The sequence below is a fragment of the Geotrypetes seraphini genome, chromosome 1, assembly GCF_902459505.1.
Source record: "Geotrypetes seraphini chromosome 1, aGeoSer1.1, whole genome shotgun sequence".
Lineage (NCBI taxonomy): Eukaryota > Metazoa > Chordata > Amphibia > Gymnophiona > Dermophiidae > Geotrypetes > Geotrypetes seraphini.
The window spans coordinates 214,977,014-214,998,998 of record NC_047084.1 but is presented as its reverse complement, the minus strand read 5'-3'; the positions used below and the strand labels follow the sequence as shown (position 1 = coordinate 214,998,998).

At 43.5% G+C, this 21,985-nt stretch overlaps 1 protein-coding gene across 8 annotated transcripts in view; it reads right to left on the bottom strand.

The window, feature by feature from the left end:
* The window catches only part of FRYL (FRY like transcription coactivator), a 768,252-nt gene that overhangs the window by 223,316 nt on the left and 522,951 nt on the right, over positions 1-21,985 (bottom strand). For all 8 annotated transcript variants that reach the window (XM_033945802.1, XM_033945793.1, XM_033945809.1 and 5 more), the window contains 3 exons: positions 12,163-12,275; positions 8,166-8,316; positions 1,627-1,730 (listed from right to left, as the gene is read on the bottom strand). In XM_033945802.1, the coding sequence (XP_033801693.1) occupies positions 1,627-1,730; positions 8,166-8,316; positions 12,163-12,275 (368 nt within the window). The remainder of the gene's footprint in view (positions 1-1,626; positions 1,731-8,165; positions 8,317-12,162; positions 12,276-21,985) is intronic.

Genomic DNA, 21,985 nt, shown 5'->3' with positions numbered 1-21,985 from the left:
ATAAACCCAGGAGCTGTTGAATTATTTGAGGGTTGATTTTACAAGCAACGATTGATATTGCAGTTGTGGCTTGTCAAATCCAGAACAGGATATTATTCTGTAGAGGAAATCAATCTTTCATGGAGCTATAGTGACAAAAAAAGGAGTCTCCCAATTTTTGAAGAGCGTCTCCTTGAGGAGACCATGCAAGGGCAACTTAAGCAGTTCCTTAGGAAGTTCATCAAAATCCAAGGCGTCCAGTAGTTCGGCTCTGGATTCAGTGTCAGCCTCTAACTTGACAGGGAGAGTCTTTCCCAGCTGTCTAATATATATAGTAAATGAAAGACCTTCAGACAGAGACCTTCCTCTTGTAGCAGGAGGAGAAGACGGATCTGAAGGAATTCCATATGATTCAGGAGCATAAAAAGTAGGCTCAAATTTAAAGTCAGTGTGGCCACGAGAAAGATCAGAGTCAAATGCCCCAAGTGACCGATAAGAACAGCGAGAAGAACTGCCTCGAGGTCTTTGGTACCGATCCAAGGAGGATGAGGAAGAGGAACAAGACAAAGATCTTTTATATCTGGATGTATAGGATTGATGTGACTTCGATGTAAAGCGTCGATGCTTCGATGAAGATCAACAGCGAAAACAAGAAAGCAATAAAGATATAAAGAAAAAAATGGCAAAAGCCAAGAAAAAAAGTCATTGACAGAAAGGCAACTTTTGCACTGGACAGCTCTTCTTTACTTTGCGGAAAAAAATAACTGAGGTACCGTTGGGTGGGAAGGTATGCATGCATGTGTGGTGCAGGCAGTCACAAAGTTTCTAAAAACTTAAAGTGGCAATACACTTTTATCACTGTTCATACCAGGCTCCGTGGATGACTTCACCCACATGTGAGAATATGCTGCCTGCTTGTCCTAGCATAAATAACTTATTCTAAATCAAGAAAATCCAAGATGGCCTCTGCGGCTGCCAATTTTGCACAAAAATAGCCCAGGAAATACCAGAAGCACTCAAAAACTGAGATTTTAGGGGTTGGGGGGATCCAGGAGTAGCTCACTGCAAGTAAGGACTGAAGAGATTGGGGAACATAATAAAGATGTTTCTGAAGTAACTTTAATCAAAACAGTTTGTAAAACCAGTTTCAATATTTCCACACTTGAAGAACCTGTAAATAATTTATGCATCAACTCTTCAATCAAATTTAAGTAAAAAAAGTTCCAGTTATCAATTGCACCTTGGTCTCAGTTTGATTCCCTTACACCAGAGGACTGAATGAGTGTAATTGAATCCTGGGATTGTGGTCCTCCAGCTTATTGGATTAAGTCCAGCACTGGCCTATGCCCAGCTCGAGAGACTTTTAAAAGAACAGCCCCACAGAAAAAAATTATTTTTGTCTGCCCTGGTGGCAAGTGTCCATCAAGCAAAGCTGGCCGGAGCCAGTGGACTGAGCGTGAGTAGGACCAGGCTACATGAACATGAACACATATAAGACATTCAAGTTCACTACAGGATTTTCGGTCAGTGCTTGTTATATGAAGTACATTATAATTAGTTTTTGAATGTGGCAGTTGTTTGATGGTGAGATGACTAATTAAAAAAAAAGTTTATTCAGCCCTTAAAATATAATCAAATCTTAATTACCTATGAATATTGCATGAAGTAACAAATGCAGGTAGCTTCCCCAATCCACTTTCACACTATGGTCAATTATCAAGTCAGTCAGAAGGATTACAGCTATGTTACATCTGAAAACAAAGATTATAGTGTCAAAGCAAAATTGCTAATTACATTTCAAAAGGTTCTGTTTTCACATGGCATGCTTTTTATAACCTTTGCTAATCTTCTTTTATGTAAATCCACACTCTATTCCTGGGCAAGTTATAGGAAGCCTCATTTACATAATTTTTTAGATCCTCCCCTCTTACATCAGGACTGCCCTTAGTTATTCAGTTCGTAGAAAAGCAGACAGTCACCCGTAGAGGACACAGACAAAAGGGAAGAATACAGTGAAACTCCCTGATAAATCAGTCTAATCTGCTCATATTATGAACTATCATATCAATCATACACAATCGAAACAGGTTATTAAGCAGTATAAACCTGAAATAAACCATGCTATAAGGAAACACAGCCTGCACTAATGGAAGGGGGCACTAAAACTAGGGACCCTCAAGGCAAAGTGCGAAGCATATTCAGATGATCCTCTTAGAAAATGCAAACTGACTAATGATAACTGACCAAAGGCTCATAAGGCGGACGAGCCAGAGACCGGAGAACAAGACTGAGATTCTAAGTCAGATAGGGTAGCCACAGCAGGGGCTGAAGCCTCAGAGCGCCTCTCAGAAATTGGACAACATCTCAGAGGCTTAGGACCTAGACAGGAGAGGCTGGCGATCTGAACCTTCAGAGAGCCAACAGCCATCTTTTCCAGTCTGTCCTAAAGGAACTCCAGTATCGGAGTTACCAACGGCACAGACAGATCCTCATGCTTCTTGATGCAACACAATTGATAACATCTCCAAGTTTTTATATAGGCCGCCACAGATGACTTCTTTTTGCTGTGCAGGAGAGTAGCAATCACAGCCTCTGCGGACTAAGGCCGCACGCTCAATAGTCAAGCCTTAAGACCAAAGCGGTCCAGATCCTGAAGCGCAATCAGGCCCTGCATGGGAAGACGAGGGTGACATGGAAGTCTGAGTCCCTGGTCCAGTTGCAGATGAACCAGGTCAGTGTACCACAGAAGCCCCGGCCAGTAGGGTGCCGCGAGAATCACCTGACCTCTGTGCGCTACAATCCATCTCAACAGACGACCTATCATTGGCCATGGAGAGAAGACATAAAGAAGATCCTTCAATGCCTGGTTCGCAACAGCAGCTGAAGAACCAATCCACTTTTTTGTTGACTGCCGATACTATGAGGTCGAACGTCGGATGATCCTATTATTCCCCTATGCAGCTAAATGTTCTCAGGGACAGGGACCATTCCCCAGGATCCAGAGTCTGATGGCTGAGATAATCCACCTGTACGTTGTCCACTCCTGCCACCTGCGCAACTGAAAGTGCCACCAAGTGATTTTTTGCCCACTGAAAGAGAAGCTGGGCCTCAATGCACAAAGAGATGCTCCTGGTGCCCCCCTGGAAATTGATTCAAGCCACTGCCATAGCATTGTCCCAGAAGACATGCACAGCCTGATTCTGGAGAAGACACTCAAAATGGAGAAGAGCCAACTGAATCGTCTAAAGCTCCAGGCGATTGATCAATCACTGGCCTTGAACTTAACTATCTAGGCAAAGAGCACCCCCGCTGTAGAGGCAGGCATCCATCACCAGGATCACTCAGTCGGAGATCTGGAGGGGGATCCCACTAAACAGGGAAAGACTAGACTGTTCTGCGCCGTCACCATCCAGGGGAGCTGGGCATGAAACGGATCCAGCTGCGGACTCCAGCGGGAAATATGTACATCCTGCAGTGGGCGCAGGTGGGCCCCTGGACCAAGGAACCATATCCTAAGGGAACAGTCCCTGAACCCTGATATGAAAGTGCAGGCTGTCCAGAGGGTGCAGTGCCAGGCAGCCACCTCCCCCCCCCCAAAACAGACTTTTCCTCAAAGTCTGCGATCTCCTGCAGCCAAAGCTGTCCCCGCAGGGAACCTCTGCAGCACGAAGACACAAAACGTGAAAAAGACAGACTTTAATGAAAAATAAATAGGAGCATTAAAAACTAGCTCTTACTGTCTCACTGGTAGGAAAGAGAGGAGTGTTAAAAAAATTATGTAAATGAGTTTTCCTACAAGCAGTCTCGCGACTGGCGATGCATAATCCACTTGTCCAGGAATAGAGTGGGTTTGTACAAGAATATTATAATGAAGGCTCTTCCTAATCCTTAGTAACTTCTTTTCATTTGCACTAACTAACGAAAAAATATTCTTTACTTTGACTCATCCTATAACCCTTGGTTACATAATAATGTCTCACTCCTTTCATTACTATGTATAGTCACAGGCACTGTTTCCTAAAAGCTGAGCAAGAATCTTCCAATTGCATTGCTGCCAGTGTATGTGTATTTGGGGGGGGGGGGGGAGAGTGGGGAGTGTTCAATTGCTAAGGGCAGGCAGGCTCCCTAGAGCACAGTTCTTCAACCGCCAGTCCGCGGACAAGTGCCGTTCCGCAAAAAAATTTTGTCAGTCCGTGAAGGATTCAGGTCCCGCAGCAACAAAAGGTGCCGGCATCAGCTGACATGCAACTTCCTGTTGCCGTTGCTATGCTGGGACTCCTGCCTTCCACCACCGGGACTCCTGCCGTGTATGTCTCCTGCTCTTGCCTTTGTCTCCGCACCCCCAGACCAGGAGCGGTAGCTCTGTGTGCTTTTAACTTCGGCACACAGCTGCCACTAAACAGTATTTTAGCCGCGGTTTCATGAGACAGCCTCGGGGCCTTTGCTAGGCCGTCCCGCTTCGATGATGCGATATGGGCCAGCCTACCAAAGGCCCCGAGGCTGCCTCATGAAACGCGGCTAAAATACTTCTTAGGAGCAGTTGTGTGCCGAAGTTAAAAGCGCACACAGCTGCCGCTAACCTAAATAGAGGAAACATTTGCTGGAGAAGGAAGGAGGGAAGGGAGAAGAGGTACTCCTGGACAAGGGAGGGGAAGAGGGTACTGATGACAGGGGAGAAGGGAAAGGGAAGGGACGAGAGTTACTGTTGGATAAGGGGAGGAGGAAAGGGAGAAGGGATACTCCTGGACAAGGGAGGGGAAGGGGGTACTGCTGACAGGGGAGAAGGGAAAGGGAAGGGACGAGAGTTACTGTTGGATAAGGGGAGGAGGAAAGGAGAAGGGGTACTCCTGGACAAGGAAAGGGAAGGGGATACTGCTGACAGGGGAGAAGGGAAAGGGAAGGGAGTTACTGTTGGAAAGAAGAAAGGGAGAAGGTACTGCTGGACAGGGGAGGAGGAAAATTGGAAGGAAACAGCTGGCAGGGAGATTAGAAGAGGGGAAGGAGTCAGGATGGAATGGAGAGATCAGATGAGGGAAAGGGGAGAGACAGAGGAATGACAAAGTAGAGAGAGATTGATGCTGGAAAGGGGGGTCAGATGAGAAATAAGGAAAGAGGGACAAAGATGCTAGATCTGGTGTAGGAGAGAGGGGCATAAAAAGAACGCAGATACCATATGGGAGGGGGAGAGGGCAAACAGTGGATGGAAGGGGCGGATGCTGGATTGAAGACACAGAGGGCAGATGCTGGATGGAAGAGATTGAAAAGATGATGAAAGCAGAAACCAGAGACTACAAAAGGTAGAAAAAAATAATTTTATTTCTATCTTGTGATTAGAATATATTGGATTTAAAATATGTATCCTGCTAGAGCTGATGTTAGACATAACTTGGGAGTGCAAATCCCAGGCAGTGATTCTTTAGCTTCCAGCTGGCTTAGGGCTCTCTCTGACCAGGAGGCAGTTGCCCTAGTTGCACTCCCCCTAACACCATTCCTGCCATGTGTTAATGCGGTATTCTGTTAGAATGATATTTGTGTAATATTCTGTAATAATTTGGCTTACTCATTTTTCTTGATAGTAGAGGGGATATATGTGAAGGGGAGGGGAGACGGGGGTTTTGTTGATCCTTGCCCTGTATTATTTATATTTATAAAATGACAATTGTACAGAATATTGTTTCTTTTTATACTTTAATAAAATATGTTCAATATAAAATCATAATTATTTGAGGCTTGTGCAGATGGGATCAGATGGTTAATGGGACCGAGCTCGCGGGGACGGGGCGGCGATGGGGTTTTAAAAAATTTCTGAATTATTAGTTTGCTGGTCCACGAAATAATTATTTTATTTCCACCGGTCCATAGGTGTAAAAAGGTTGAAGAACACTGCCCGAGAGTTCTGCAGAGCTTATCTGTCCCTCACTACTGAAAATGTGAGAGTGAAACAGCACCCCCCTCCCCAACAGTAGGATTGTAGATGGAGGACTCTTGCTCACTGAGGAGCAGTGGTCTCAAACTTGCGGCCCAGGGGCCACATGCGGACCTCCAGGTACTATTTTGAAGCCCTGGTTATGTTTATTATAATCACAAAAGTAAAATAAAACAGTTTCTTGATCATATGTCTCTTTAGCTATAAATTACAATATTATTATTAAGACTTAGCCAAAAGGAAAGATTTATAAACTATAAAGAGTTTTACCTCATGCAAAAATTGTCATTTCTTTAATAACACATTAACCATTTTTTCTGAGGCCCTCCAAGTACCTACAAATCCAAAATGTGGCCCTGCAAAGGGTTTGAGTTTAAGACCACTGCTGAGGTGGCACCGCATGCAAATTTATCTTATTCATATTCATTGTGGATATCATGAAAACTTTACTGATTGGATGTGTCCTAAGGACTGGATTAAGAACCCCTGGCTTAATGGGAACAATGGGCACAGTTACACATTCTTCCAGCAACTGAGGAATCACAGGAATGATTTTCGGTCTCATTAGTGTTCTCTGTTAGTTTAATTTCTGTTTGTTTATATGGTATAAATCTGTATTTTTATCAATGTTTTTATGTAAACTGCTTGGTTCAATTTATTGTACAGTGGTGTAAGAGTTTTAAATGGAATAAAGGTAAATATCAAACAGAAGGGTATGTGTTTTTCTAGAATTTTTATAACAAATCCAGAAAAATAAAATACTTAGCCAGTGTGTACAAAATGTGAACAATGCCAAAACCTTCTCCATCCTCCCTACCCCAGCCCAAGTGATAAGAAACTATGACACTGCTCCATACCAATCAGGACATGTAAAATTATGGGTAACAAGGAGCTTGGCTTAAGAAAAGAAAGTAGGTGCCTACTTAGGTGCTGTTTTACAATTCGCAGGAGCCATTCAGGAAGTCGCTCCTGCTCGGTACCGGTCAGCGGCTGAAACCGGAACTTGCGGTAGCGACTGACGGGTTAATAGTGGGAAAGAAGTGTGGAAAGCTCGCTCCTGCCAGCTACACCTCTGGACCACCAGGGATTCCAGCGGCAGAGGAGGTATGATGGACAGGACAGGGAGGGGGAAACAGAGTGGAGAACCTGGGAAGGGGGCTGTGTGCAGTGAATGGCAGGGAGGGGGCTTGGTGCACAGCCTGACGGAGGAGGGAGGGAGGGAAGGGGGCTTGGTGCAGTGCCTGGCAGGGGAGGGGCAGGGTGCAGACCCTGACAAGGAATGTAGGGAAGGAGGCTGGGTGCAGAGTCTGACAGGGGAGGGAAGGGGTGCTGGGTGCAGATCCTTGCAGGGCAGGGCACTTGAATATTAAGCCACCTGACATATTCGAGTCAACCATTTTTCCTCCTTTTTGGGAGAGAAAAATAAGGGTCTCGACTTTTTTTTTTTAAAATTAGGATTTTATATACCGCCTATCAAGGTTATCTAAGCGGTTTTACAATCAGGTACTCAAGCATTTTCCCTATCTGTCCCAGTGGGCTCACAATCTATCTAATGTACCTGGGGTTATGGAGGACTGAATGTCTTGCCCAGGGTCACAATCAGCAGTGTGGGGTTTGAACCCACAACCCCATGGTGCTGAGGCTGTAGATCCAACCACTGCATCACACACTCAAGTTTCAAGTTTATTAGGATTTTATATACCGCCTATCAAGGTTATCTAAGCGGTTTTTACAATCAGGTACTCAAGCATTTTTCCCTCTCTGTCCCGGTGGGCTCACAATCTATCTAACGTACCTGGGGCTATGGAGGATTAAGTGACTTGCCCAGGGTCACAAGGAGCAGCGCACTCCTTGGATAGACTTATATTCAAGTATATATAGTATGTCTTTGTGCATACTTTTATGACAGCCGGCATTTTATAAGTGTACCTGGCCACTTACTCACAAGAATGACTTTCTAAATTACCTTCCAAAAAGGTAATAGCTATTGGTTAAGATAAAGCGGTAACAAGTAATTAGTTTTGACTGTTCTGATAGGTTCAACATTATATATTTTTTCTTTAAAGATCACAACTAAAAGTTTGTCTTACTTCTGTCTGGTCAAAAAGCCCTTAGCCTACAGGTTTCTATCATTTCCAATACATTAATACAGTTAATGGCACTACAAAACTTCATAAAATATTTTGCAATTCAACAAGAATGGAAATAAACTTCTTTTATACTAGCAAGTTTATTTCTTGTTTCAGGTGTTAAACTTTACCTCTGAAGGGACATTCCTGGTGTTGTTGTCTCAGGTAAGTAATCCACCAATGGTGACCAACAACCTCCACTAGGAGGAAAGGGAAGTGGTTCGCCTCGATTATGCTCCATGACTTTTAGCCGCCAGTTAGAATACAAAGGCATTGAATCACCTATCAATCATAATTACAGTCACTAAATCACATGGATAAATATTGCTTCATGTCATTCTAGTTCTTGCACACTATATTACTATTACTACTATATATAATTTCTAAAGCACTGAAAGGCGTACACAGCACTGTATATTCAACATGTAACAGACAGTCCCTGCTCAGAAGAGCTTACAATCTAATTAGGGCAGACAGAACAAATGGGACAGATAGGGGTTGTGGAGGTTTTTTGCAGAGAAAATGATAGGATGGACATAGGTATCTTGTGGTGAGTGGGAGTTAAGAGTTTAAAGCAGCCTCGAAAAAATGGGCTTTTAGCTTGGATTTGAATACTGCTAGAGATGGAGTTTGACATATTTACTCAGGCTGTCTGTTCCAGACATATAGTGCAGCAAGATAGAAGGGATAAAGTCTGGAGTTGGACGTGGAGGATAAGGACACAAATAAGAGGGACTTACCGATGAACTGAGTTCACAGGAGAAGCATAAGGGGAGATAATTGAGGAGAGATATTGAGGGGCTGCAGAGTGAATGCACTTGTAAGTTAGCAAGAGGAGTTTGAACTGTATTCGGAAATGGATGAGAAGCCAATGAAGTGACTTGAGGACAGGGGTAATGTGAGCAGTGCAGCTCTGGCAGACTATAAGTCATGCAGCAGGAATTTGAATAGACTGAAGGGAAGAGAGATGGCTTAGTGGAAGACCTGAGAGAAGCAAGTTGCAGTAATCTAAGTAAGAGGTGATGAGGGTGTGGATAAGGGTTTCGGCAGTGTGCTTGAAAAGGAGAGGTTGGATTTAGGTAATATTATAGAGGAAGAAGTGACAGGCTTTAGCAGTTTGTTGGATCTGAGCACAGAAGGAGAAAGAGGAGTCAAAGATGATCCTGAGGTTGTGACCTGACAAGATACAGAAGATGAGTATGTTGTCCACAGAAATAGAGAATGGGGAAGGGGGGAGGTAGATTTAGGTGGAACGATAAGGAGCTTGGTCTTAGCCATATTCTATTTTAGATGGCTGTGAGACATTCAGGTGGCAATGCTGGACAGGCAGGCTGAAACTCGGGCCTGGATTCCTTTAGAGATATCTGGTATGGAGAGGTAGATCTGGGAATCATCGGCATAGATGTGATACTGACAACCATGGGAGAAAATCAGTGCACCGAGAGAGTGGGTATAGATGGAAAAAAGGAGAGGTCCTAAGACAGAGCTTTGAGGTGCACCGACTGATAACAGGATAGCAGAGGAGGAGGGATAAGAAGAAAACCAGGAGAGAGCACAGCCCTGGAATCCCAGTGAGGACAGCATATCAAGGAGTAGGCAGTTTCAGTGGAAGGAGCAGGGTAAAGTCTGATTGAAGCGGGTCAAGAATAGCTTTAGAAGAGAAGAAGTCCAAGCAATGGCAGTGAACATTACATTACATTACATTACATTAGGGATTTCTATTCCGCCATTACCTTGCGGTTCAAGGCGGATTACAAAAGGTTAATTTAAAAAGAACAGAGTTACAATGATTAGCTAGAGAGGTAGATTGTAGATCTTATAAACATTTTGCGGGTTGTTGAGGGTGAGGTGGTTTGTAAGAGAGTTAATAGGTGGTCATAGTGGAGATTCTTTTGTTATTATTAGTGTAGTAATGGGTAGATCAAATGTCAGTTTTAGAGTTACTAAGAGGTCGTGGTGTTATTGCTGCTTCAGGAATTTCTTGAAAAGTGTGGTTTTTATTTCTTTTCTGAACGTCCTATAGTCTGGGGTGGTCATCAGAAGGTTGGAGATCTGGTTGTCCAGCCTTGCGGCTTGAGTGGCTAGGAGGCCGTCGTGTAGTTTTGTTCTTTTTACTTCCTTGATTGGGGGGGGTATGAATGGGGAGTGCGTTTTTCTGTGTCTGGTAGTGGGTGCTTGGATGAGGCGATTGTTCAAATATGATGGGCTGTCTCCGTGTAGGGTTTTAAATAGTATGCAGTAGAATTTGAATTGGATTCTTTCTTGGATTGGAAGCCAATGTGAGTTGATGAAGGCTTCAGTGATGTGGTCATGTTTTTTCAATGAGTAGATGAGTCTCAGAGCTGTATTTTGGATTGTTTGGAGTTGTCTTATCGTAGTTGCAGGGCAAGGGAGGAAGAGGATGTTACAGTAGTCCAATATACCTAGTATTAGGGATTGTACTATAAGTTGGAATTGTGTTCTTTCAAAGAATTTTCGGACTTGTCTCAGATTTCTCATGATTGCGAATGATTTCTGAATTGTTTTATTTATTTGCGGTTGCATAGTGCAGCATCTGTCTATGGTCATGCCAAGTAGTTTTATGGTGGTTTGGATGGGATATTTGATTGTGTTTATATCTAAGTTGGTTGTGGTTTGGACCTTGTCATTTTCGAGGAGGATGAATTTGGTTTTGTCTTGGTTTAAGTTGCTTGTCTTGGTTTAAGTTGCTTGGAAAAGAAAGGGAGAAGGGAGATAAGGTGATAGTTGGAGGGGCATGCAGGGTCTAGTGAGGGTTATTTGAGGACAGGTGTAACTACGGCAGCTTTGAAGACATTACAGACAGTTGCAGTGGAGAGTGATGGGTCACGGATGTGACAGATAGGAGGGGTGACAGTGGGAGAGATAGTACTGAGTAGATGGGTGGGAATATGATCAAAGGTGCAGGTAGCAGGTTTGGAGGAGGAGAGAAGATATGCGGTTTCCTCTTCAGTGATTTCAGAGAAGGAAGAAAAAGTGGCAGGGGTTGAGGGAAGGTTGGTAGAAAGGACATATGGGGATGGGGAGAGGTGACCTGGTTGAGAACTCAAAGTGAATCTTGTGAACCTTGTCGTAGAAAAACTCAGCTATAGTCTGGGGAGAAAGTGAAGGGGGATTGGAGGTGAGGGTACCTTGAGTAGAGAGTTGAGTGTGGTACAGAGATGGTACAGGTTGGAGCTAAGAGAGGTAGTTAAATGGGTGTAGCATTCTTGTTTAGCAAGTGAGAGGTCAGACTGGAAGGATGTCAGCAGGAATTTGATGTATATGAAGTCAGCATGTGTGTGAGATTTAAGCCAAAGACGTTCAGCAGATCAGGTTTAGGAGCACAAGTAGCAGATATTGGAGGTCCGCCGGGGCTGGGATTTGACACACTTTACAGAACATGAGATGGGAGGAGCGAGGGTATCTAGAGCAGAGGACAGAATGGTGTTATAGGAGAAGATGACTTCACTGACAGACTTGTGTAACATAGTAGTTGAAGGGCGGGATGAGACAGTAGTGGAGAGGGTGCCAGGGTCGATAGTCTGAAGGAGCCATGGAGATAGGAAAGAGGGAGAGACAAAACAATAATATGATCAATTTAAGTTAGAAGGTCGTTTCACATTTGGAAGTTCAAATCAATACCTTTAACATGGCAAGTAAACCCCAGATGCAATGATGCTTAGCTGATGGTTGAGCTTCCATTAGCGCTGGGATAGTTAAGCTGTCCTGAGCTATCATTATCCTGGTGCTTTAAAACCAAATGACCCAGTGACTTTAATCCACTATGGTTCACACGAAGGGCCACACAAAACACACATAAGTTTACAAAATAGAAAAAAAGTGAAATCTGAAAATGAGTATGATTTATTCGCCACTCCCCAAGTCCCTTTTTTCTAAGTTATATTCATTTTGTTTTTTTTAATATTCTTTATTCATTTTTTCATCTAACAACAAGTGTAACAAATATTAACAGTTAAACTTATACAATATCATTTGAGTACCTATTCTTAGTAATTTCACAATTAAAAATAAAAATAAATCCCTCCCTCCCAGCCCTCTGGAAGTTATATTCATTTTGAATATTACACAATTTAAATAAGAAAATCGGTAGAAATGTAGATTTGTTACTTTTCTCCTCTTCATATGATCCTCCAGAACTGCTACTGTAGCGAGATTCTAGCCTGTGGTGTTGGCGGTTTAGATTACTGTTCAACCCACTGTAGATGTCTAGATGTACACAGCTGCAAGAAAGAAAAGGCAGTTAATAACAGGTTCTGAACTTTTCAGGCTGAATACAATACTCAATCTAAATCAGGGATCTCAAAGTCCCTCCTTGAGGGCCGCAATCCAGTCAGGTTTTCAGGATTTCCCCAATGAATATGCATGAGATTTATGTGCATGCACTGCTTTCAATGCATATTCATTGGGGAAATCCTGAAAACCCGATTGGATTTCGGCCCTCAAGGAGGGACTTTGAGACTCCTGATCTAAATGAACAACTGGTGGTGGTGGTGGTTGTTAAAGAAATGATGGAGTTTAAGAGGCTATAAGACATGCAAAGAGAATCCTTAGCTGTTAACAGCAGGACTGTGGAGCTGGTAAACCAATCCTTCGAGACTGACTCATCTATTTTTTTACCGACTCTATCTCTGAACCCATCTAATATTAGGCTTGGTGAGAACATAAGAATAGCCATACTGGGTCAGACCAATGGTCCATCTAGCCCAGTATCCTGTTTTCACAGTGGCTAATCCAGGTCACAATACCTGGCAAAAACCCAAAATAGTAACAATATTGCATACCACCAATCCCAAGGCAAGCATTGGCTTCCCCCATGTCTGTCTCAATAGCAGACTATGGACTTTTCCTCCAAGAATGTGCCCAAACCTTTTTTAAATCCATGACATTAACTGCTGTTATAGCATTCCCTGGCAACGGGTTCCAGAACTTAACTTTTCTCTGAGTGAAAAAAAAAATTTCCTCGTATTGGTTTTAAAAAGTATTTCCCTGTGATAGGAAATCAAATGCAGGACTTTTTTTGCAGGAGATGCTTGGGGCCAATTTCAGTCTCTTGATTTCAAAGATAACTCATTGCATGGAATTACAAGAATGCCACTTTTGGACTATGCAAATGGCCTATATTCCACAAAAAAGGAGCTTTCTTGGCAGGCTGTATTTTATCTCCAGTATGTTCTAAATGTGGAAAGTTTTATAATTCTTTTGTATATGGCATGTGGTTAAGGTGGGGGAAAGGGGTGGAGTGACATTTTTGGGGTTCATAAAAGTAGAGGGCTTTGGAGTACCTTTCCACCCTCATTAATCTCACTTGCCCTATGTAGAGAAGGAAGGGGAGGGAGTTTGGTTGATGTTACTCTTTTATTATATATGCTTGTTCTATTATTATTTGTACTGTGCACCTTTGGGGTACGCTGGTGTTGTATTTGCTGTGTTTGCATCAATAAAAATTGTTTGAACCTAAAACTTAATATCCTGCATTATGATAAAAACTAGAGAATGACACAGTGACAAAATCATCACTGTTCCCGTCCCTGTGGATAACTGCGGGAAACCATCTCCATGCCATTCTTTAAGAAGAGAGGGAAGAATCAGAGTCTGAATGGGCACAACCACTGACCCTCAAGCCCTGCATTGAAGATTGCTGGTATAAAAGGACTGAGGTTGAGATAGACACTAATGAATGACACGGGATGGTTTCCCATAGTTATCCGCAGGGACAGGAATGATGATTAATTTTGTCATTGTGTCATTCTCTAGTAAAAACCTCCAAAGTGGCTAACAATTCTAAAAATTCAAAAGAAAAAAATGATATCATAAGCAATGACATGAAAAGTGATGGTAAGAAAAGGAACTACTAAATGTAAATAGGAAAGATGGTGAGGGGGAAATACATAAGGGTGACTGTGTGTATGTACTCACAGAGCCTTTGGTATTTAAGAAGATATTAAGAATAGGCATCAGAGAAAAGGAATGTTTTTAACTCTGATTTAAACTAATCCTGGTATGTTTGCAGTCTTAAAGATGTTGGAAGAGCTTTCCAAAGCTGAAGTCTATGTACAGAGTAAATGACTTAATGGATGTGTTCATAAACTATAAAACGGTAAGGAGGAATAACAGGTTGATTTTCATTTATTGATCTTAGAGCTCTAGAGGAACATATGGAATAAGGAATTGAGCTAGATAGCACAGTTACTTACCGTAACAGTTGTTATCCAGGGACAGCAGGCAGATATTCCCACACATGGGTGACGTCACCGACGGAGCCCCGCAGTGGACAGCCTCGAAAGCAAACTTGCTTGAAGATCTCGATCTTTCGAGTGCTGTAGCGCGCATGCGCGCGTGCCTTCCCGCCCGAACTAGGGGGCGCATCTCCTGTGAGGATCCTCAGTTCAGGTACCTAGCTAAGAAGCCAACCCGGGGAGGTGGGAGGGTTGTGGGAATATCTGCCTGCTGTCCCTGGATAACAACTGTTACGGTAAGTAACTGTGCTTTATCCCAGGACAAGCAGGCAGCATATTCCCACACATGGGTGACCTCCAAGCTAAGTAGAAAGGGATGGAGGGAAGTTGGCAAATTATGAAAAAAGATTCTGCAAAACAGATTGGCCAAATTGGCCATCCCTCCTGGATAAAGAATCCAGACAATAATGAGAAGTGAAAGTATGAACCGAGGACCAAGTGGCAGCCTTACAGATTTCCTCAATAGGTGTTGATCGAAGAAAAGCTACAGATGCTGCCATAGCTCTGACTTTGTGGCCCGTCACTCGACCTTGCAGAGGAAGACCAGCCTGAGTATAGCAGAAAGAAATGCAAGCAGCCATCCAGTTGTAGATGGTGCGTTTCGAGATAGGACAACCCAACCTGTTCGGGTCAAATGAGATGAAAAGCTGAGAAGATGTTCTGTGAAGTTGAGTGCGTTGGAGGTAGAACGCTAAAGCACGTTTACAGTCCAAAGTATGAAGAGCCGCTTCTCCAGGATGAGAGTGAGGCTTTGGAAAAAAAACAGGTAGAATAATAGACTGGTTGATGTGAAATTCTGACACAACTTTAGGTAAGAATTTAGGATGAGTACAGAGGACCACCTTGTCATGGTGAAAAACTGTGAAGGGTGGATCTGCAACCAAAGCTTGCAACTCACTGACTCTTCGAGCAGATGTGAGGGCAATAAGAAACACAACCTTCCAAGTGAGATACTTGAGGTGGGCTTTGTCAAGTGGTTCAAAAGGAGGTTTCATCAGTTGAGCTAGAACAATATTGAGATCCCAGACCACTGGAGGTGGTTTAAGGGGTGGATGAAGATTAAGAAGTCCTTTCATGAAGCGAGAAACCATAGGATGTGCAGAAAGAGGTTTCCCATCTAGAGGTTGATGAAAAGCAGTTATAGCGCTAAGATGGACTCGAATAGATGTAGTTTGAAGTCCCGACTGTGACAAATGAAGTAAGTAGTCTAGAACGGATGTCAAGGAGGAAGATCTGGGTGATAATTGATGTGTAGAACACCAAGCAGAAAATCTAGTCCACTTCTTGCCATAACATTGTCTAGTTGATGGCTTTCTGGAAGCAAGTAAAACATCTTGAACAGATGGAGAAAATTGAGAAAAGTCTGTTACACAGAAAGGTACCAAGCTGTTAAGTGTAGAGACTGCAGATTGGGATGAAGCAAGGAACCGTGACTCTGCGTGAGTAGAGAGGGAAATACCGGTAGAAGAAGAGGCTCCCTGGTGCTGAGTTGAAGTAGAAGGGAGAACCATGGTTGTCTGGGCCACCGAGGAGCTATCAGAATCATGGTGGCATGTTCTGACTTCAGTTTGAATAGAGTCTTGAGAATCAGAGGAAACGGAGGAAAAGCATAAAGGAACAGATTCCTCCAGTCCAGTAGAAATGCATCCGCTTCGAGACGTTGAGGAGTATAGATGCGGGAGCAAAATTGAGGCAGTTTGAAGTTGAGAGGTGATGCAAACAGATCTATCTGCGGAGTTCCCCAACGAGCAAAGATTTGGTGAAGAGTTGGAGAATTGAGTGTCCATTCGTGAGGCTGTTGAAGACGACTCAATTTGTCCGCCAAATAGTTGTGTTGACCCTGAATATAAACAGCTCTGAGGTAGATGTTGTGAAGAATTGCCCAATTCCACAATTTCAGAGCTTCTTGACAGAGGGAGTGAAATCCCGTCCCTCCCTGTTTGTTGACATAATACATGGCTACTTGGTTGTCTGTACGTACCAGAATCACCATGTCGTGAAGGAGATGTTGAAAGGCTTTGAGAGCATAGAAGATCGCTCTGAGTTCCAACAGATTTATATGATATCGACGGTCTGCTGGAGTCCATAGACCCTGAGTACGAAGCCCGTCCACATGTGCTCCCCATGCATGCGTTGACGAGTCGGTGGTGAGGACTTTCTGATGAGGAAGAGGGTGGAACAGCAAGCCTCTTGAAAGATTCAAAGAGAGCATCCACCAACGGAGAGACTTCCGCAATGAAGGAGTTATGGAAATCAGTCGAGATGGTGGATCCACAGTTTGCTGCCATTGGGATGCAAGTGTCCATTGAGGAATATGAAGGTGAAGTCTGGCAAAAGGAATCACATGAACTGTAGAAGCCATGTGACCTAGTAGAACCATCATCTTTCGTGCTGGAACAGATGAAAGGTGGAAGACTTGTTGAGCAATCTGAAGAAGGGCGTCCTGACGCGATTTTGGAAGGTAGGCTCTCATATTGGTAGTGTCCAGAGTCGCTCCTATGAACTGGAGAGACTGAGAAGGAGTCAACTGAGATTTGGGAAAGTTGATGTGAAATCCCAAACTTTGTAGAAAAAGAATAGTCTGTTGGGTCGCTGCAATAACCCCTGAAAAAGAGGGAGCTTTTATGAGCCAGTCGTCGAGGTATGGAAATACTTGGAGACCCTGGTTGCGAAGAGCTGCAGCCACCACCACCAGACATTTTGTGAACACTCTGGGAGAAGAAGGGGAGAACTCGGTACTGCAGATGAAGGCTTCCTACCTGAAATCTGAGGTACTTGCGAAATGCTGGATGAATAGGGATATGAGTATACGCCTCTTTGAGATCGAGGGAGCACATCCAATCCCCTTGATCCATTAAGGAATATAAAGTTTGCAGAGTGAGCATTCGAAATTTCTCTTTGACCAGACATTTGTTGAGAGCTCTGAGATCTAGGATCGGTCTTAAATCCCCCGTCTTTTTGGGAACTAGAAAATAACGGGAGTAGAATCCCAAGTTCCTTTGTGGAAGAGGAACTTCCTCCACAGCTCGCAGGCGAAGAAGGGCCCGAGCTTCTTGAAGAAGAAGGGGAAGGTGCGATAGATCGGAAGGACACTCTCTTGGATGGCGATCTGGAGGTACCTGAAGGAATCGAAGAGAGTATCCCTCTCGTAGGATGGTAAGCACCCAGAGATCTGATGTAATGAGCTCCCACTGGTGATAAAACTGGGAAATGTGACCCCCTATGGGGAGGCTGAGACTGTCAAAAAGACTGAGCTGGTTTGGTGGCAGCAGGAGTCTGAGACTTTTGCTGGCGCTGTTGTTGCGGAGGACGACGAGGAGGAGGCCTGGAAAAAGCAGGAGTCGTTTTCTGAGGATAACGACGTGGAGTCTGTTTAAAACCTCTGGTTGGAGCAGATTTCGGTTTTGGTCTGATGAGAGAAGCAAAAGAGCGTTCATGTTCTGAAAGACGCTTAGTAGCTGCTTCAATAGAATCATCAAACAATTCATTCCCCAGACAAGGTAGATTCGCCAATCGATCTTGAAGATTGGGATCCATGTCAACAATGCGTAACCATGCTAAACGACACATAGCTACAGCAAAAGCAGAGACACGAGAAGATAGTTCGAAGGCATCATAGGAAGCTTGAAGCATGAAGAGTCTCAATTGAGAAAGAGTCTTAAGAATAAGTTTGAATTCAGACAGACGAGTTGTGGAGATATCCGGGTAAAAAGATGGTAAGATCTTCAGAAAGTGGTTGAAGTAAGATGTAAATATGTAGCTATAATTAAGAACTCTATTTGCCATCATAGAGTTCTGGTACAATCGGCAACCAAACTTATCCATGGTACGACCTTCTCTGCCTGGAGGAACTGAAGCGTAAATTTTTGAGGGATGCGCTTTCTTCAGAGATGATTCCACTACCAGGGATTGATGGGAAAGTTGAGATTTTTCATAACCTTTACATGGAACTGTTCGATAACGAGATTCCAATTTAGATGGAATGGCAGTGATAGAATAAGGAGTCTCCATGTTACGAACAAAGGTTTGTTTGAGAACAGGAGTCATTGGTAACCGTAGTGACTCTTTAGGTGGATGAGGAAGCTCCATATCTGCTAAATATTCAGGAGTGTATTTTGAATCTGAATGAAGATCTAGTTTGAGAGCTTGTCCCATATCGAAAATAAATTTGGCAAATGAAATGGATTTTGAATCAGATGCTTCCTCAGGTGACACACTGCGAGATTTAGGAAGTGCTGAGTAAGAAGGAGAAGCTTCTCTAGAGTATGGTGAGAGTGGTTCTGATTCAAGACGTAGAGTCACAGAAGAAGTTGTACTGTGAGGTGGAGTAAGAGAATGTTTCCTCTTAAGACTCCTGGATGGAGAAGTACCAGGTGTACGTGGTACTGAGTGGGTCGAAGTCTGAGGAGAAGTGTCTCGACGAGTGGTCTTCGACAATGGAGTCCTCGGTCGAGAAGGGCTTCGATTCGATGCTCTGTGGTGTCGAGAGCCCTGCTTCAATTTCGAAGAACGAGGCAATGAAGTCTCGGTGTCAAAAGCAGAAGACTCCCCTCAATGCTTGGAAGCAAGATGTTTCGAATGCTTCGAGCGATGCTTCAGAGGAGGTGATTCCGGAGAAGAATCCGAAGAAGGTGTCCTCTTCGGAGTCCGGGATCGGCCTCGAGACACTGGAAGCTGTGGTTGGGTGACAGGCTGATCCACCCGAGGCAAGGTCGAGGACGGAACCAATTGAGCCACCAATGAGGTCAAGATATACTTTAACATGTCCTCCAGCATCGGCACCGAGACAGAAGATTCTGGTCTCGTAGGTGCAGCAATACGCTCCGAAGAGGGCGACCTCGAAGGTGAGTATTTCCTTATCTTGGAGGTACGCTTAGAAGATGGGCATGAAGAGGACTCGGGTGGCTTCTTAGGTACGGCACCTGAAATAGAACCAGGAGACTTACCCCCTATGGAAGATTTCACCGAGGTCACTGTCTTCGAGGGAACCGAAGGAGGCATGGTCGAGGTTTTCGAGACCGAGGCTCCGGCCGGAACCAGGGTCGAAGCCTTCGAGACCGTGGGCGTCAATGAGGATGGAGTCGAAGCCTTCGAGACCGGGACAGCCGTCGCGGTCGAGGCAGGATCCGAAGATTGCTCCATGTCGTCAAAAAGTTGAAAAAATTGGGCACACCGTCGTCGAAAGGCCCGTGGAGTGAGAGTGAAGCAACGGTGACAGTCTTCTGGAGAATGAGTAGGACCCAGGCACTGAAGACAGCGGCAGTGGGGATCGGTGACCGAAATCACCCGATTGCACTGACAACAATGTTTAAACCCGGTAAGGGGCCGGGACATAGAAAAAATAAAGTCCGTGTCGAACGGAAGGAGCAATTGGGCCTAGGCCCAAGGCTCACCGGCCAGACAAGAAAGAAAAGAAACAAAAAATTTGTTTTTATTTATTTATTTATTTTTTTTTAAAAAAGAAAAGAAAAGGAGAAATTGAAGAGCACAGCGACCGAACTAATCCGAAAAAAAGAAACAGCCACGGTGAAAAGAAGGCAATTTGCTGCAGAGATGAAGAAAAACGTGTCTTCTTGTCTCCGCGGAATTAAACGAACTGAGGATCCTCACAGGAGATGCGCCCCCTAGTTCGGGCGGGAAGGCACGCGCGCATGCGCGCTACAGCACTCGAAAGATCGAGATCTTCAAGCAAGTTTGCTTTCGAGGCTGTCCGCTGCGGGGCTCCGTCGGTGACGTCACCCATGTGTGGGAATATGCTGCCTGCTTGTCCTGGGATAAAGGATGGTTCTCCTAATAAAAAAACCTTAAAAGTTAATAGAAGAAGTTTATGGATGATTCTGTGTTCTCTTTTCAATAGTAATGTGATCAAAACTGGATACATTATGGATCAATCGAATAGCAGTATTTTGAATTAACTGTAATCTATGTATATCTTTTTGTGTATTCCAACATAGAGTGAATTACAATAGTTATTTCTTGGATTATCAAAGAGTGTGCAAGGATATTTAGCACAGAAGGAAAAAAGGCAACATATGGACCTAATCATGTGCAATTATGTGACTTAATACAGGTCTTTTGAAAGACATTGTACCACTATCTGCAGTCTATTGTGGGGCATGATTTGTGTTTTTCCCCAGAGGGGATTATTTTTGCTGAGTCTTTATATTTAGGTGCGAGAACCAGGGGTGAATTTCTATTTTTTAAGTCTTAGTATTTTTGGAAAGAGTAAACAAGAGATTCATATCTACCCTTTCCACTCCACTCATTATTTTATAGACCTCTATCATATCACCCCTGAACCATATCTTCTTCAAGCTGAAGAGCCCTAGCCGCTTTAGCAATTCCTCATAGGGAAGTCGTCCCATCCCTTTTATCATTTTTGTTACCCTTCTCTGTACCTTTTCTAATTCTGCTATATATTTTTTTCAGATTTGGCAACCAGAATTGCACATAGTATTCGAGGAGCGGCAGTACTGTAAAGTGATACAAGGGCATTATAACATTTTCATCTTTGTTTTCCATTCCTTTCCTGATAATTCCTAACATTCTATTTGCTTTCTTAGCAGCTGCCACACATTGAGATGAGGGTTTCAACGTATCCTCAACTATGACACCTAGATCCTTTTCCTGGGCAGTGACTCCTAACACAGAACCCAGCATCACATAGCTATGGTTCAGATTCCTCTTTTCCACATGCAACACTTTGCACTTGCTCACATTAAATGTCATCTGCCAATTTGATGCCCAGTCTTCCAGTCTCAAGAGGTCCTCTTGCAATTTTTCACAATCCTCTTACGATTTAACAACTTTGAACAACTTTGTGTCATCAGCAAATTTAATTATCTCACTGGTTATTCCCATCTCTAGATCATTGATAAATTTTGTCAAAAAGCGGCCGTCCCAGCACAGACCCCTGGGGAACCCCACTATTTATATCAAAAATACTCTCTTCACTGGATATCTTATATTTATAACTTATTGTGGCATAGACATAGGTATAACAATGCAATTGCTGAGTTCGGAGGAAAACCTCAGGTCCCTGTTTGCCACTAGCTATTTTAACTTAGCTTGCAAACAATAATGGGACTATCCTCAAGCCAACCCCTATCTTTTTAATTTTCAACATTTCAACATTTGAATACTTGTACTGATCTAATATCTAGTACTTAGCTTTAGCTTTCATGCAGGACTTTATGCCCTGAGGTTAAGCGTTGTTGCTTCTTAGTAAGCTGTCCGTTCCCCACTATTTACCATTCTCCATTCAGAATATTGACCATTTAAACCCACTCTCTGTTTTCTGTCTTTCAGCCAGTTCTCAATCCATAAAAGGACATTATCGCCTATCCCATGACTTTCTAATTTCTTCAGAAGTCTTTCATGAGGTACTTTGTCAAATGCCTTTTGAAAATCCAAATACATAATATCAACCGGTTCACCTTTATCCACATGTGTATTCACCCCTTAAAAGAAATACAGTAGATTGGTGAGGCACGATTTCCCTTGGCTTTCTCTCATTAATCTATGCTTATGTATATGTTCTGTCATTTTGTTCTTTATAATAGTCTCTACCATTTTGCCCGGTACCCATGTCAGACTCACTGGTCTATAATTTCCTGGATCACCTCTGGAATCCTTTTTAAAAATTGGCATTACATTAGCCACACTCCAGTCTTACGGTACTATGCTGGTTTTTA